The sequence below is a fragment of the Martes martes genome, assembly GCF_963455335.1.
Source record: "Martes martes genome assembly, chromosome: 3".
NCBI lineage: Eukaryota > Metazoa > Chordata > Mammalia > Carnivora > Mustelidae > Martes > Martes martes.
In genome coordinates this window covers 71,453,318-71,468,060 of record NC_137890.1, presented here as the reverse complement: position 1 = coordinate 71,468,060, position 14,743 = coordinate 71,453,318, and the positions used below count along the sequence as shown (strand labels likewise).

At 40.8% G+C, this 14,743-nt stretch overlaps 1 protein-coding gene across 5 annotated transcripts in view; it reads left to right on the top strand.

Moving 5' to 3' along the window:
• Positions 1-14,743, top strand: part of B3GLCT (beta 3-glucosyltransferase) — a 115,685-nt gene that overhangs the window by 46,171 nt on the left and 54,771 nt on the right. For all 5 annotated transcript variants that reach the window (XR_013966577.1, XM_080799148.1, XM_080799150.1 and 2 more), the window contains exons 7-8: positions 6,207-6,343; positions 13,482-13,545. Coding sequence is in view for 4 of the 5 variants with exons in the window: in XM_080799148.1 (XP_080655274.1) it covers positions 6,207-6,343; positions 13,482-13,545 (201 nt within the window). In the remaining variant the exon portion in view is untranslated. The remainder of the gene's footprint in view (positions 1-6,206; positions 6,344-13,481; positions 13,546-14,743) is intronic.

The window sequence follows — 14,743 nt, the reverse complement described above, 5'->3', positions numbered from 1 at the left end:
TAGATTTTATTTTGGGCAGATATGATGTAGCAATTGGATCTTGTTTATTTCTAAGTCCCTAGCACTGAGCAGAGTGTTGAACACTTAATACATGGTCAGTGAGTATCTGTGATTGACGGGTTAACTCTGCAATGTCAGCTTTCCTGCTGGGCTATGTCCTGTCTCAGGAGAATGCCTTGGAGATAAGTTGAGAGTGATCAGCCTATTCATTTCTCTTGGAGAAGCTCAGGTTATACCCAGATCACCATATGGAATCCTTTAAACTTAGAATAAGGAAAATTGGGGCCTTTCAGGTACCACTAGACCCCTGTCCCACCCCTATTCTGGTCCCACTCCAGAACTAAATCATATTTAATGAGAACGTGGAGAAGGAAAGGTGGCTCCTGGGTGCTGCTTCATTTACTGATGTAGGAATAATGTTGGGCAACAGTGATCATTCTCAAACACTGGAAAGTCTGTTACCTTAACAAAGCCATGGGTTTCAGTGTTCTTTAAAAACTGCAAGGGTCCATTATGATTTCTCTTTATGCCTTTGCTTTCTGGAAAGATACAGATATAATTGAATGAGAAGGTTGTTAGGTTAAAAAGAAAAATCCTTCAAAGGAGAGAAGAATTATAAATGTGTTTTATCCCATCTTTTCAGATGATGTTAACCAGCATCTATGTACTTTGGCCATGTTTTGTGTAAAACATCTGTTAGGCTGTTAAGTTTCCTTTTGACTTGAGAAAAACTCCCAAATCCTTTTTTAGAATGTAGGAGTTTTAATCTCCTCCTAGTGTTCATTTCACCTGGAGATTATTTTTCCATTATCCGTGGCTCTAATTCTTTGCAGAAGATGGTGACTCACTGTGCTTTTTAATGAAAATTGGAATGATAAATTTAAAAGTTCAAAGCAAGTTCATGAAAAGCAAGTACAGAATAGAGGTAAAATGAGAGGTTTACCCCCTCTTTCCTGAACTCAGCCTTTTAAAAAAATCTAGGATACTTTATTTCTTTTGAAACTAGCAATAGGAAATAAAGATTATGTAATGTTCAAGTTAGCTCAAACCAGTGTGCTTTTTTCCCCTACCATTTGAAATTTTAGAAAAAAGCAAAACTGGCTTTGATAGTGTTACAAATAAACTATATTAAAATAATAATTATGTAGTGTGTTAGAGCATCAGTAGTTTTTTTTATTCTGATGTTTTATCCTTTAGTATCTTTCTGTCATTCTTCTGTAAATTTACACTGTTATGCAGTATTTTAAATGGAAAACTTAAATTTTATTAAAATAATTAATCTTTTTTAAATTGCCTTTCTAGGTGAGTTCTAGAAGTTTCCAGATCTTGCTGGAGTCTTTTTTTTTTCCTACTATATGCTTTTAATATGAGTGTGCATTTGCTGAAATGTCTTGATTTTTTTTAAATGTGAAGCGCCGGTTCTGGTAAAGAGTAATTCTAAGATACTAATGGAACATTGTCTGAATTGTTATTTTACAGCTTATCTTGATTATAATTGTCTTTACTGTGAAACTATTAAGAAAATTGTTAAGAAGGAGGGGGGAGTGCCTCTTTCCACAGATTCTGTGTAAATTTCTCCCTTAGTTTATATGGTAACAATCTTAGACACTTGATCATAGCCAGACACTGCCATTAGAAGTTAAAACACAGAAACGTGTTTTGCATAAAATTGTGTTTGCAGCAGGAAATTCTAACAGTGAAAGATTAGTAAGAAAGGTACTGAAAATCTCCTGAAGTATTTTATTTTCTTTAAACAAGCTGTATTGATGTGGTATGTTACATGTGATGATTTTCATATTGAGTAATGTGTTAACAGTTTGAGAAAGTCCTATGTCATTGATTTTATTTTATAAGATCTTGAATTTCTATCTTAAGCCAAAACGATATACCTTACAGTTATCCCTCTTGCCCAGTGATGATTTAAAATATCCATAAAATGTCAAGAAAATCGTGACGCAGCTTCAAAAGCCAAGCACACAGTTATGTTAATGGGCTCCACATGTGTTCAGTTAAGATCTGTTGCTGAATTGACCAAAACCAAGGGTTTGGGAGGTATTTGGGACACAGCCACAAGCAGAAGAGATAATATGGTGTCCCTCCCGCTTTTGTTTTCTCGAGCAGGGAGTGAGGTGGGGATGGCTGGATAACAAGAAAATATGCAAAACATTTAGAATTTAGGGTGCTTGAGTTAAATTAGTTTCTCTAACAGGGTGGTTTCCATTTAAAGCTTTCTTGGGCTTGCTCCATTCATTTAACAAAAGTAGTAAGCACTTATTCCGTGTTAAGTGTTCTGGTGGGGATAGAGCAGTGAGCAAAATGGACGGTTTCCCTGCCGAGGGGCGGGGTGTTCTTGTGGCAGGAGAGATAGGCAAGGAGCAAAAATGCAAACAATGTGGCCGATGGTAGTAAGAGCTATGGAGAACAAGAAAGCAGAATGAGAGGGATAAGGGATAGATTGGGGGTGGGCTTACTCTTGTATATAGGGTATCAGGTCACTTTTGAGCAGAGTATGAAGGAACCAAGGGAATGAGCCATGTGCTCCCTGCTCTTGTAACTCCCTACTGCATACCTCTGCTTGTCTAATTGGAACCTCAAATTCAACATATGCAAAACTGAACTCTTAATGCCCTTTTTAAAAAAAAGATTTTATTTATTTATTTGACAGATAGAGATCACAAGAAGACAGAGAGGCAGGCAGAGAGAGAGCGGGGAAAGAAGGCTCCCCACTGAGCAGAGAGCCTGATGCGGGGCTCAATCCCAGGACCCTGGGATCATGACCTGAGCTGAAGGCAGAGGCTTCAACCCGCCGAGCCACCCAGGCACCCCTCTTATGCCCCTTTTAAACCTCTCTCATCTTCAGTCTTCCTCATCCAGAAATGACATTATGGTCTATCCAGTGACTCATATAAGAAAACCTAGGACTCATGAGGGATTCCTCCTTTTCCCTCAACCGTATGTTGGCATATGCCACTGAGAATACTTCCAAAATACATCATCTTCCATCCTCTCTCTATGTTTAAAACTGCTATTCTGGTCCAGGCTACCATCATATCTTGCCTTGACAATTATTAGAGTCTCCTTGCTGGTCTCTTGTTTTCTACTCTTGCCATCCTAATAATCTAGCTTCTTGGTAATTCAGATCATATCACTTACCTATTCAGAAATTCCCACTGATTTCCTACTGCAGCTCAGATAGTTTCACTAGATTCAGCATTTTAGGTGGGCAGTGATTTTCTTCTATCACGGTAAAGATGTTGTTCCATTGTCTTTTACATTCTGTTGTTTCCATTGAAAATTCAACTGTATGTTTTAGTTTCTAACCCTAACCCATCTCCCCTCAAGCTACTCTTAAGGTTTTCTCTAACTTTGGTCTTTTCAACCAACATATGCCTCTGTGTGGTTTCCTTAGTACTTTACCGGTGTTTATAGGGCTTCTTGAATCTATGGCTTGATGACTTTTGTTAGTTTCAGAAGATTCTAAAACTCTGTTTCTTCAAATATTGGTTCAGTTCCATTCTCTTTCTCCTCCTATTCTGGCCTTCCAATTTCATGTGTTTTAGACTTTCTCACTGTTTCTCATATTGCTTTTATTCTCTTTTCTGTATTTTCTTCCTTTTGTTTTCTTTTTTGTGCATCAAACTGACTATTTTTTATTGACTTACTACCTTCCAGGTCACTGATCCTTCCTTCTCTTGTGTCTAATATCCTCTTGGATTCCTGACTTCAATATTGCCTTGGTCCATTTTAGAATTTCCATCTGACTTCTGTTTATTATTCTAGCTTTTTGGTAAAATGCTTCATCTTTTCATCCATTTCCTTAAATATATGAACAATACTTACTTTTTTTTTAATAACTGCAATATTTGACTTATCTGTGCATCTTTATTTCTCATTTTTCTCTTTGTTTTTGTTCTGATGCGGTTTCTTGGCGTGCCTGGTAATTTTTCACTAAATTCCAGATATTTTGTGTGAAAAATCAAAGAGGCTATGGATGATATCCCTATGCACAGGAGGATTTAATATTCTTCTGGGTTGTACACCTGGTTTGGGTAGGTCTATTTACAGACTGCCCGCCCTTCTAGACCCCTTTCTTCCAGCACACCCTGCACCTGGGCCTTGGGCTCCCCAGCACCACTGCTGGAGCCTTTGGTCGGCAATTAGCCTCTTTACTGCTGCTTTACACTTGGCTCTTGGTTCTTTTCTTGTTTTCTTTTTCTTTCTTTCTTTCTTTTTTTTTCTTTTTTCAACATAGGAGTTGAAGGGAAATCACATGCGGAATTTGGGGCTCACTTTTCTGGATCTGCTTAAATCTCTACCTTCTTGGCAGCCTCCAGCTCCAACCCCTTTCTTAGTCCAGCAAGGCTGCAGGGTCCCAGCTGTTGCTTTCTGTTGTGTGCCATTCTGTTATGGACAAAAGCCTTGAGGGGTTAAAGGAGGTGACTACAGGGTTCCTGTGAATACGCTTCCCTTCTCTCTTGGATGTTTGCCCTCATCTACTATCTGTCTTTGTTTTCTGAGGCCCTCAATTATTTGGTTTAAGTATTTTCTCCAGCATTCACATTTGTTCTCAGTGGGAGACGTGTTGTGGCTGGAGGTGGAAGCCTTAGACTGTACTTGGAGTAAGTCTGCATTGTTTCCCGCTGTCATCTGAAATCCACCCTGGGCTGTCTCCTGCCTGTCTCTTTCATACCATTTCCCCCTACCCGGTATATTCTAGCACACTGGACTTCCTTTTTCATCAAATGCATCAAGCTTGTTCTCACCATGCGACGTGGTAGTAACTGCCTTGATTGTTCTTCCCCAGATTTGTGCATAGCTGGCCCCTTGGTATTACTTATTCTTAATTCAGTTGTTAGCTCATGAGAGGTTTTTCTCTCTTTCCAGGGAAGTCCCCAGGCACTTTGTTTTATTTTCATCCTACTACAGTGCAGTCACCATCTGACCCTACTTTACTTATTTTCTGTTTCCCCACTATTATGTAAGCTGTGTTCCCACCTGGCATGGAATAAATGACAAATGTTAATTGATAATAATAATAATAATAAATGTTAATCGAGTGAATGAATAAATGAATAAAATAGGCACTAATTCTGGAAGGAATTTTTCAGATTCTTTTTTGAAAACCTCAGTAGGGCATAAAGGAACACTGTTTTCTTGTCTTTATTTTTATTTATTTATTTACTTATTTATTTTAAGATTTTATTTATTTATTTGACAAGTAGGCAGAGAGGCAGGCAGAGGGGAAGTGGGCTCCTGGCTGAGCAGAGAGCCCGATGCGGGGCTCCAGCCCAGGACCCTGAGATCATGACCTGAGCCGAAGGCAGAGGCTTAACCCACTGAGCCACCCAGGCGCCCTGGAGCACTGTTTTCTTTACCTTAATAGTATTTTGACACAGAATTTTCTGTAAAATACCACTTTTATATGTTTATGGCATAATGACTAACATTTTGTTCATCCTGTTGATATACTAAATTACTGTCTTTGTGAAGATTATGCCATGTTCATTATCATAGAGCATTAATTATGTTTTTGTTAAAATTCTTTAGAAAGTAATAATCTATGCTAATTCTGTATCACCCAGAATACTTAATTAACTAGAATTAGTGATATCAGTTTGTTTTTGGTCTTATATGAAATGGCTTTTTAAGAAAAGGACATTTTATTTAATTTTTTTATTTTTTGGATGTACATTTGAAATACATTTTACTTTATTTTATTTAAATTCAATTAAATATATAGTGTATTATTAATTTCAGAGGTAGTGTTCAGTGATTCATTAGTATTCTATAACACCCAGTGCTCATCACATCACGTGCCCTCCTTAATGCCCATCACTCAGTTACTCTCTCCCCCAACTCCCTCCCCCCAAGCAACCCTCAGTTTGTTTCCTGTAATTAAGAGTCCCTTATGGTTTGTCTCCCTCTCTGATTTTGTCATATTTTATTTTTCTTTTCCTTCCCCTTTGATCCAAATTCCACGTATGAGTGAGATTGTATGATAATTGTCTTTCTCTGACTTATTTTGCTTAGCATAATATCCTCTAATTCCATTTATGTCATTGCAAATGGTAAGATTTCATTCTTTTTTCATGGCTGTGTAATATTTCATTGTATATATGTATGTATATCTATATATATACATACACATATGTATATATACACTACATCTTCTTAAGAAAATGATGTTTTATATCTTTATTTAACAGGAATGGTTTTTAGGAAAAGCATTGTATGACGAAGAATCTACAATAATTCACCATTATGCCTTTTCTGAAAATCCTACGATTTTTAAATATCCAGACTTTGCTGCTGGCTGGGCCCTTAGTATTCCACTTGTAAACAAGTAAGAATTTATTAGACTTTGTGTGTGTATGCATGTGTGTGTGTGTGCGCTCGGATCACCATTTAGTTCACTGAGTACCGTAACTGATCTCAGGTGAATTTTGCACTGGAGGCAGTGTGTGATGGGGTGGGAAGACCTGGAACAGAGCCAGTACCTGGGGGGCTTGCTTCTGCTCTGTCACGTACTTGTCCCCTCAGACTGATTACTCATCTGTTCTCTATTTCCTCTTCCTCACCTGCAAAATAAGGCGAATAATAAATTGTGAGCCTAAGGGAGGGCACATAAGTGCTCTGAGAATTCTGCATCCCCAAGTGTTATTACTGTTTTCATGGATCTGGTTAACTATAGGTATGACTTTGATTGTCAGTAAGAAATCAGGTCTGTGACGTGCCCAGGGAGTGGGAGTGGGGTGGGAGTTGATGACAAATTATGTACGTGGGTACACACGTTCACACGGGCCAGGCAGCAGGGACAGTTACTAGAGCTGTACACATCTGTACCTAGCTATTTGTGTGTGCAATTGCAGTAATGCTTTTTTCAATGTGAAAAGTAAAGATAATTAAGTTGTAACCCAGGAGAAACAGGATTGTTGACAGGCTCTTAATTCAAGTGCCTCAGATTAATTATGATGTGTTTTTGTTCTTTAGGGAATGGAAAGTTGATAAAGCAGTTGTGGCCTTTGTATCTTCAAAGATGGAAGGGTGTCTGTTTTTTCTCACATTAGGTGTGCTGTTTCTAGGGTTTTGAGTCTTGGAAAGCTTTCTAGACCAGATAGTAGTACCTTGTCTTTCGTGGCTGGCCAACACTTTTTGACATTTGAAAGTTTTTACAGCGTAAGACCCTCCTTTCAGATGGACAATCCAGGAAGGGTCAACACCACCACCTCCATGTTGTATCGCCGGCCTTCCTACTAGACAGCAGCTCCGTGAGGTGGGCTCCATTAGGTTGATGTGCTGTGTAAAATCTGTTTTGGGAATGGAGTCCTCGGAGATGGAGACAGTGAGACCGTGCATTATGGTCCATTTGACTTGGGAGGTCCTGATAGAGGAGGGGTCATTTGAAGGCTGGCCGCTGAGACAGTAGCTTCCTGACATGGCAGCTTCCTGATGGTGATGGAGGCCAGAGCTCCTCAGTTACCCATCTCTGTAGTGTCAGTTGGAGGAGGTTCTTGGAATCTTAGCCTGCAGTCTCTTTATTCAGACTTTCCAGTAATTCTGTGAGCCATCTGTATGCACTAGTAAGTGTCCTTTGTGCTTAAACTGGCCAGAGTGGATTCTGTTATCTCCAACTAGAATGTGTGACCCATGGACCCGTCCTGAGAATACTGGGCAAAGATACCCTGCCCCCAGCCTGTGCCAGCCATGCCTAGGAGGGCCCACGCATGTTCCCTGCTCTGTTCTCAGAAAGGGATGGGCAGGAGGGGAAGGGGAACGAGAAGAGAAAGTTGTCATTCCCTTCTTACCCTGCACTGTCTGGCTCTGCTCTTAGTGGGAGTGCGGGGAGGATAATTCTGTTTCAGCTGTCCTGGGTCATCTTTACTCTCAAACGAATTAAGTTTGGGTTTGCTGTAGCTTGGTGACTCTGAGCCGCCAGGACACTCTTTTCCTGCTGTGTCCAGCAGCCTGGTGTTTGGGTCCTGTTTGGCTACCTGTGTTCAGTCTGGACTCTCCAGAGCTGTGGACGGCACATCCCAGCCCCAGACCTCTTCCCTGCGCCTTTCAGATTCTTCACCTGGCGGTAGCCTTCCTCCCCTCTGTCCTCACTCTCTGTACTTAGCTTCATAACCTGGAATTATGTGGACTGACTCCTCTACACAAGTTCCGGTGGCTATGGCTTCTCTGACTTGGGAGTTAGAAGCTTTTCCCAAGTCTGTTTGTCTTCTGTTTCCTGGAGACCCAGGTCCCTTGACAGAGGGACAAGCACAGCTGTAACTTGTCCTGGGCAGTACTCTTGAGCACAGACGCCACCTTCTTCCCCCAAGGCTGAAGAGAAACCCACTATCCTACAAAGACCCTGTACTGCAAGGCTGGAATATAGCCATCTCTCTGAAGCCAGTAGAACTCCCTTTTCCATCCTTCCGTCCCAATCCAGGAGGCCACTCATCCAGGAGATGAGTCCTGTAGTTTAGAGAGTTTCACTTCTTTCCATCCCCCATCTAGCAAGGACCTTGGAGGCTCCTGGATGCTGGAGGCAATTCACCTTTTACTGAGTTCGGTGTAATAAGAACTTAATTATTGCTTTCCTTTTGACTTACTTTTTTTTTATTAATTTAAAAAAATTTTTAATAAACATATAATGTATTTTTATCCCCAGGGGTACAGGTTTGTGAATCGCTAGGTTTACACACTTCACAGCACTCACCATAGCACATACCCTCCCCAATGTCCATAATCCCACCACCCTCTCCCTACCCCCCTCCCCTAGCAACCCTCAGTTTGTTTTGTGAGATTAAGAGTCACTTATGGTTTGTCTCCCTTCCGATCCCATCTTGTTTCATTTATTCTTCTCCTGCCCCCCTGGCAGGTTCTGATGGCTCTGGTTTGTGCTCATCTTCTAACAACCACATGCTCACTGTGCAACTAACTGCCGGGGGCTTTGTGAACTGGGGCTACAGGCTCTGCACTACTCATCTTAAGGGGGGCCTGTGTGAGGGAAACTTGGCCTTCTGTAATGGTTGTCATACTGGTGCCTGCTTCTCTTGTGTCGTCTTTATGAAGTCACTGGAAACACCTATTGACAAGTGCCATTTACTCTCTCTCTGGTCGAGCAATGTTTTCTGCCGAGATGTGGGAGATGACCGAGGGCCTCATGTCCCTGCAGTAGGGTATGTAAGGGACTACATAAGGGAATTGGGGCCAAAAGACTAATCTTTTGTACACGTTCCAAAAATTTCCAACAGTTGCCCCGTAAGTAGAGGGATAAGGCACCAGTTGACCTTGTGCATTCAGTGTCCTTTGCTTCCATAACACTGAATGGTTGCCAACAAGCTGCATGACGTTTGTAGTTGATTAATATCCATGGTCTTCTCTGTGCCTCTCCTACCTTTCCCCTGCCAGCAAAAACAATATAGAATGAAAATGGAGTCTCTACCAGAGTACCAAATTCAAAATTCTGGTGACCTGATACCGTAAGCCACTTAAAAATTCCAGTTCAGATCCTTTTTCTTGTGATGAACACAAGTAATCAAACAAAATAATGTAACCCATTTAGCATAGCAACTCTGTTATGGCCAAGAGCTATTTAAAAATGGTTTTCTCAGAGGAGATTCTATATATTCTTCAAGAAACTGGTATTATCACCAGCATAAAGTATCAGTTAGCCCCACTGGCTGCAAAATTTGATTTTCCCAGTTGGTTTTTCCCAGTTCCAAAGCTAATGTGCTATTTCTTCCTGTTGTTAGAGACTATATGAGTTAGCATGTCAGATTAAGGAAATATTATAACTGTAAATGGAAGGTGAGACCTGTGTTGGTTAATGTAGGAGTTCAGCCCTGTTACTGAGGATGCTGGTTCTCCTTCTCTCTCATGTGCAGTACACAGCCTCCTGAAACCACATACAGCAGCAGCTCATCTTAAATCTGGTTCCTCTTGTGATTCAAGGCCAAAAGCGCTACTTGTTTTTGTTTGTTTATGTTCAGCAGTGGAGAACCTCTCCAACCATTGGAATATAAGTACTTATCTTCAGTCTGGAGTTGGATGGATATCGTCTGATTGAAGTAGGTTGGGTCAACTTCCGACCAGTAATGATTGCAGGGAATTTCAGTGCTTTGGTTGGGATTAAACTAATTCTGACCCTGCAGCCCATTTATTGGACTCAGTAATTAGAAGTCTCTGAGGACGAAGGAAGGGGAAGCTCTGTATTGTGTAGGAGGTCTACAGTGCCCACTACAGGAGTGATGATTCCCTTTGCCTCCTTTCCTTGATTTCATGGCCCACTCGGTAGGTAGGGCAACTGTTTATAGTTACTTAACTATTTCTCCTGCTCAGGTCATCAGAAAAACTGGTTACTTAAAAACATTTCACAACACACACTTTTTAAGACCATTTCCTACCAAAAACATTATTTGACCTAGCAATCCCACATAAGTGAGTTTTGAATTAACACCACCTAACATTTCCTGCTGATCCATCTTTGTGATCTTCTAACAATAGTGTCAATAAAAGAACATACTTGCATTTTTGGAGAAATTTCCAATAACATGATCTCTTCAAATAGGTTGATGTTACTGGTTTATTCTTTTGTTTTTCCACCAGTAAAACTTACCTAGATTTCCTCCAATATTTTGCTCCTCTGACTAGCTCACAAATGGGACTAGGAATAAAGTCAGCTAGGAACTTCTCCTAATATAGAGGTGATGGGACCCCCTTCTGTTGCAAGGTTCCAGTCTCACTGGTTGTGTCTTTAGAGCTGTGTTATTAGGACATGACTTGGCATTCTAAAAATAGGAAAGCTGAATATCAAACGTCATATTTGCCAGGAACTGAATATTTAATGAGGAAATATTTTATCTAAGTAATTGGAATTTCTGAACTTAATTGGTTTTTGTGGTTTGTTTGTTTGTTTTTGGCATTGTTGGTTACTGAAATTCACATTTGGAAAACTCTTGTGCTGTCTTATTGTATAGAAAAGTGAAACCTACCGGCGCCTGGGTGGCTCAGTGGGTTAAAGCCTCTGCCTTTGGCTCGGGTCATGATCCCAGGGTCCTGGGATCGAGCCCCGCATCGGGCTCTCTGCTCAGCGGGAAGCCTGCTTCGCCCTCTCTCTCTGCCTGCCTCTCTGCCTACTTGGGATCTCTATCTGTCAAATAAATAAATAAAATCTTTAAAAAAAAAAAAAAAGAAAAGTGAAACCTAGTTTCTACTTTTAGGACTTGCCTTTTGAATTAGGTGAATGCCCTGCACACTTTTAGTACTAGAAACACATTTGCAAGGTGACTGAGTTAGGCTCTGGGTGTCAATGAGGCTGATTTATTGTGACCTTTGTGATGCCTAGGTAACCATCACTTAAGGTTATGGTAGACAGCATGAGCTGCTAGAAATAGCCACTTAAAAATTCCAGGGTATATCTGTATGTCCTCAAATTAGTCATTGTCCACCTTAAAGAAATTCAGTGTTCTTCTGTTTTGTCCATTTGGGGTTTCCCCCAAATAGAAATTTTCAAGAGTTGAATGAGAAAGAAACTTAAAAAGTCAAAAAAGCAGAGAGCATGTTTAGGGCAACAGGTCAGAGGTGTTTTATTGTCTAGGAAGAAGGGACCTGTGATACATAGCCATCTTAACAATGCATGTCATTTGCTATTAGGTTCCCATCCCAACTGTGTGTCCCTTGCCTGTGGCAGGAAGCCCAGATATGACTTTTTCAGTCGTCAGAGTCTGAATGTGGTCTGACTGGATTTTGAAGACCCTTGGCATGAGTCCAGATTCCAAAGTTACCTTGATAATTGTTTATTTATAAAAACTAGCTCTAACTGAGCAGACTGCAACCTGGATGAGAATTCATGCCAGGGCAGGATTTTTTCTGTTAATATATATTGGCAGTGTGTCCGAGAACATGTATGTATCTCTGTGTATCCTCATCCACACCTACCGACAAATCTGAGGGCAGGTATTGAGTAGGAATGTGACCGAGATTATATTAGATTATGTGGCCTGTTTGGAGTTACCTGCCACCAAGCCATACTAATATCTACCCCAAGACAAATGCTTTAATACTAAACATAAATTATAACCTGTGTCCTTCTTTCTTTCCTCTAATTAAAGGTAAATTTTTAAGGAAATCTTGGGGCGCCTGGGTGGTGTAGTCAGTTAAGCATCTGAATCTTGGTTTCAGCTCAGGTCATGATCTTGGGGTCCTGGGATCGAGCCCCACTTTGGGCTCTGTGCTCAGTGTGGAGTCTGCCTGAGATTCTCTCTCTCTCTCTCTCTCTCTGCCCCTCCCGCTCATGCCGTCTCTCCCTAAAATAAATAAATATAATTAAAAAAAAGAAATCTTTGTGGTTCAACTAGGCCAAAAACTCGGTAAAGAGTTTTGAAACTTTTTACTTTTCTTTTTGTAATCAGTATTACATCTTTGTAGTTAAAATACACATTAGGGGGTTTGTAATTAAAACCGATGGTCTAGTCTTTAGCCCTGTGACAGAGAACCAACTGGTATTTCAGCAGTCTGGGTAAATATGTAATTCTACCTCACGCAGCTTGGAACCAGAGAATAACTTGCTCTCATTCATTCAGGCAGCTCCCTGAGTGCTCCTTATGGCCAGGCACAGTGGGCCGTGCTTGTGATACAAAGAAGCTGTAGCACAGAGAGGGACGGATGTACAACAGGATGGGACATGTGTGATAAGGTTAATGGAGCTTGCTTCCTATTCCGGGAGCAAAGGATTTCCATCTATGCTGGTGGGCAAGTCTGGGAAAGTTCCACAGAAAAGGTGCCCTTGAGTTGGACCTTGAAGAAAGGTTTGCCAGGTGAAGGTTGGGTGTGGGTGTGCTAGGCAGAGGTAGAGCTAGAGAAAACAGCTGGCAGGTGTATGCTGTGGGTGTCGTGGGCAAGTGTGGAGAAGCTAGGGGACAGTAGAAGAGAACGATGGGGCTCTCCTCTGCACTGAAAGGAGCCACTGAAGATTTCCTTAAGAAAAGGACTTGAAATGTTTTTTTTTTTTTCTTTCCGGAAACCATATGCTCTCTTCCCCTAAAAACTCCACAAGCTGGAGTTCATTTGGATTATTAAAAGCAGGAGACTGAGAAGTAGCAACTTTTGTTTCTCTATCACGCAAGCTTTTTTTTCTTTTCTTTTCTGTCTTCTTTCTGTATCAGGAGTCAATACAATTACCAGGAGTCAACAAGCTTTGTGTCTTTGTTTTACACAGGCATTTAATTTTCTCTATTGTATTTTATCGTATTTGCCAGATGTTGAAACAATGAATGCTGCATTTGCAAAAAGGCTTGCATTCATTTCCTACTCAACAAATAATTCCATTTTCACAGTGCTTTGCCTCAAGGAAATGTGAAACTCTTAATTTTATCTTAAAATGTGTGCTCGTAATCTGTTTTCAAACATTAGAAAGTCTCAATGTGTTATTCTTGTTCGATGCTTCCTCTGATTAATAAAAAAGAAACCCTCAAATTGTATCTCTTTTCTAGGCTTACCAAGAGGTTAAAGAGTGAATCCCTGAAGTCCGACTTTACGATAGATTTAAAACATGAGGTACGTCATTGTTTCTTTGCTAAAAGTCTCAGTAATCAAGACTTCATGTGTTTTAATATAAAAGGTGTTTCTTATTCCCTGACAGCATACCCCTCCCCACCCAATGCTTCTATGTCTCTTCTCCCCACCAAGGTAATTCTTCTGCAGCAAATTAGGTCTTTCTCTGTAAAGCTCATTTTTATCATGTAGGTGGAAAAGGAGCAGTGAAAAAGATTCTTGATTCTCCTCTGTGATTCTTGATTTTTTTTTTTTTTTTAAAGCTAGGTGGATGGGTGCAAAGGTGGATTTCTAAAAACACGCAAAACTGCCATCAAAGCACCTTTGCTCTTATTTGCTACTTTGGCTGTACAATGCCGTGGTCATGTCTCTGTCCTTGGCCCTCTGGGGCAGAACTGAGCCAGTTGGTCCCAAGCAGGCAGCTGTGCATGGCATGGCATGCTGGGGTTGGAACCCCAGCATCCCCAGGCATTTAGTGGACATTTAGTGACCAATCATCCTGGAGGCTTTAATCATTCCTGGATCGTTGTTATTTTTTTTTAATTAACATATAATGTATTATTTGCCCCAGGTGTACAGGTCTCTGAATTGTCAGGCTTACACACTTCACAGCACTCACCATAGCACATACCCTCCCCAATGTCCATAACCCAACCACCCTCTCCATACCACGCCCCCACCCCCGGCAACCCTCAGTTTGTTTTGTGAGCTTAAGAGACTCTTATGGTTTGTCTCCCTCCTGATCCCATCTTGTTTCATTTTTTCCTTCCCTACCCTCTAAACCCCCCACTTTGCCTCTCAAATTCCTCATATCAGGGAGATCTTATGATAATTGTCTTTCTCTGATTGACTTATTTCACTCAGCCTAATACCCTCTAGTTCCATCCACATTGTTGCAAATGGCAAGCTCTCATTTCTTTTGATGGCTGCATAATATTCCATTGTATATGTATACCACATTTTCTTTATCCATTCATTTGTTGATGGACATCTAGGTTCTTTCCATAGTTTGGCTATTGTGGACATTGCTGCTATAAACATTCGGGTGCACATGCACCTTCATATCACTACATTTGTATCTTTAGGTGGATCGTTGTTAAGAAGCTTTCTTCGTGGGTTTCATTCACAGGCACATCCTACTGCCAGGAACATTGTCACCTTTCACTCTTTAGGAACCTGTATCTTAGGGCATTGGGGTCAA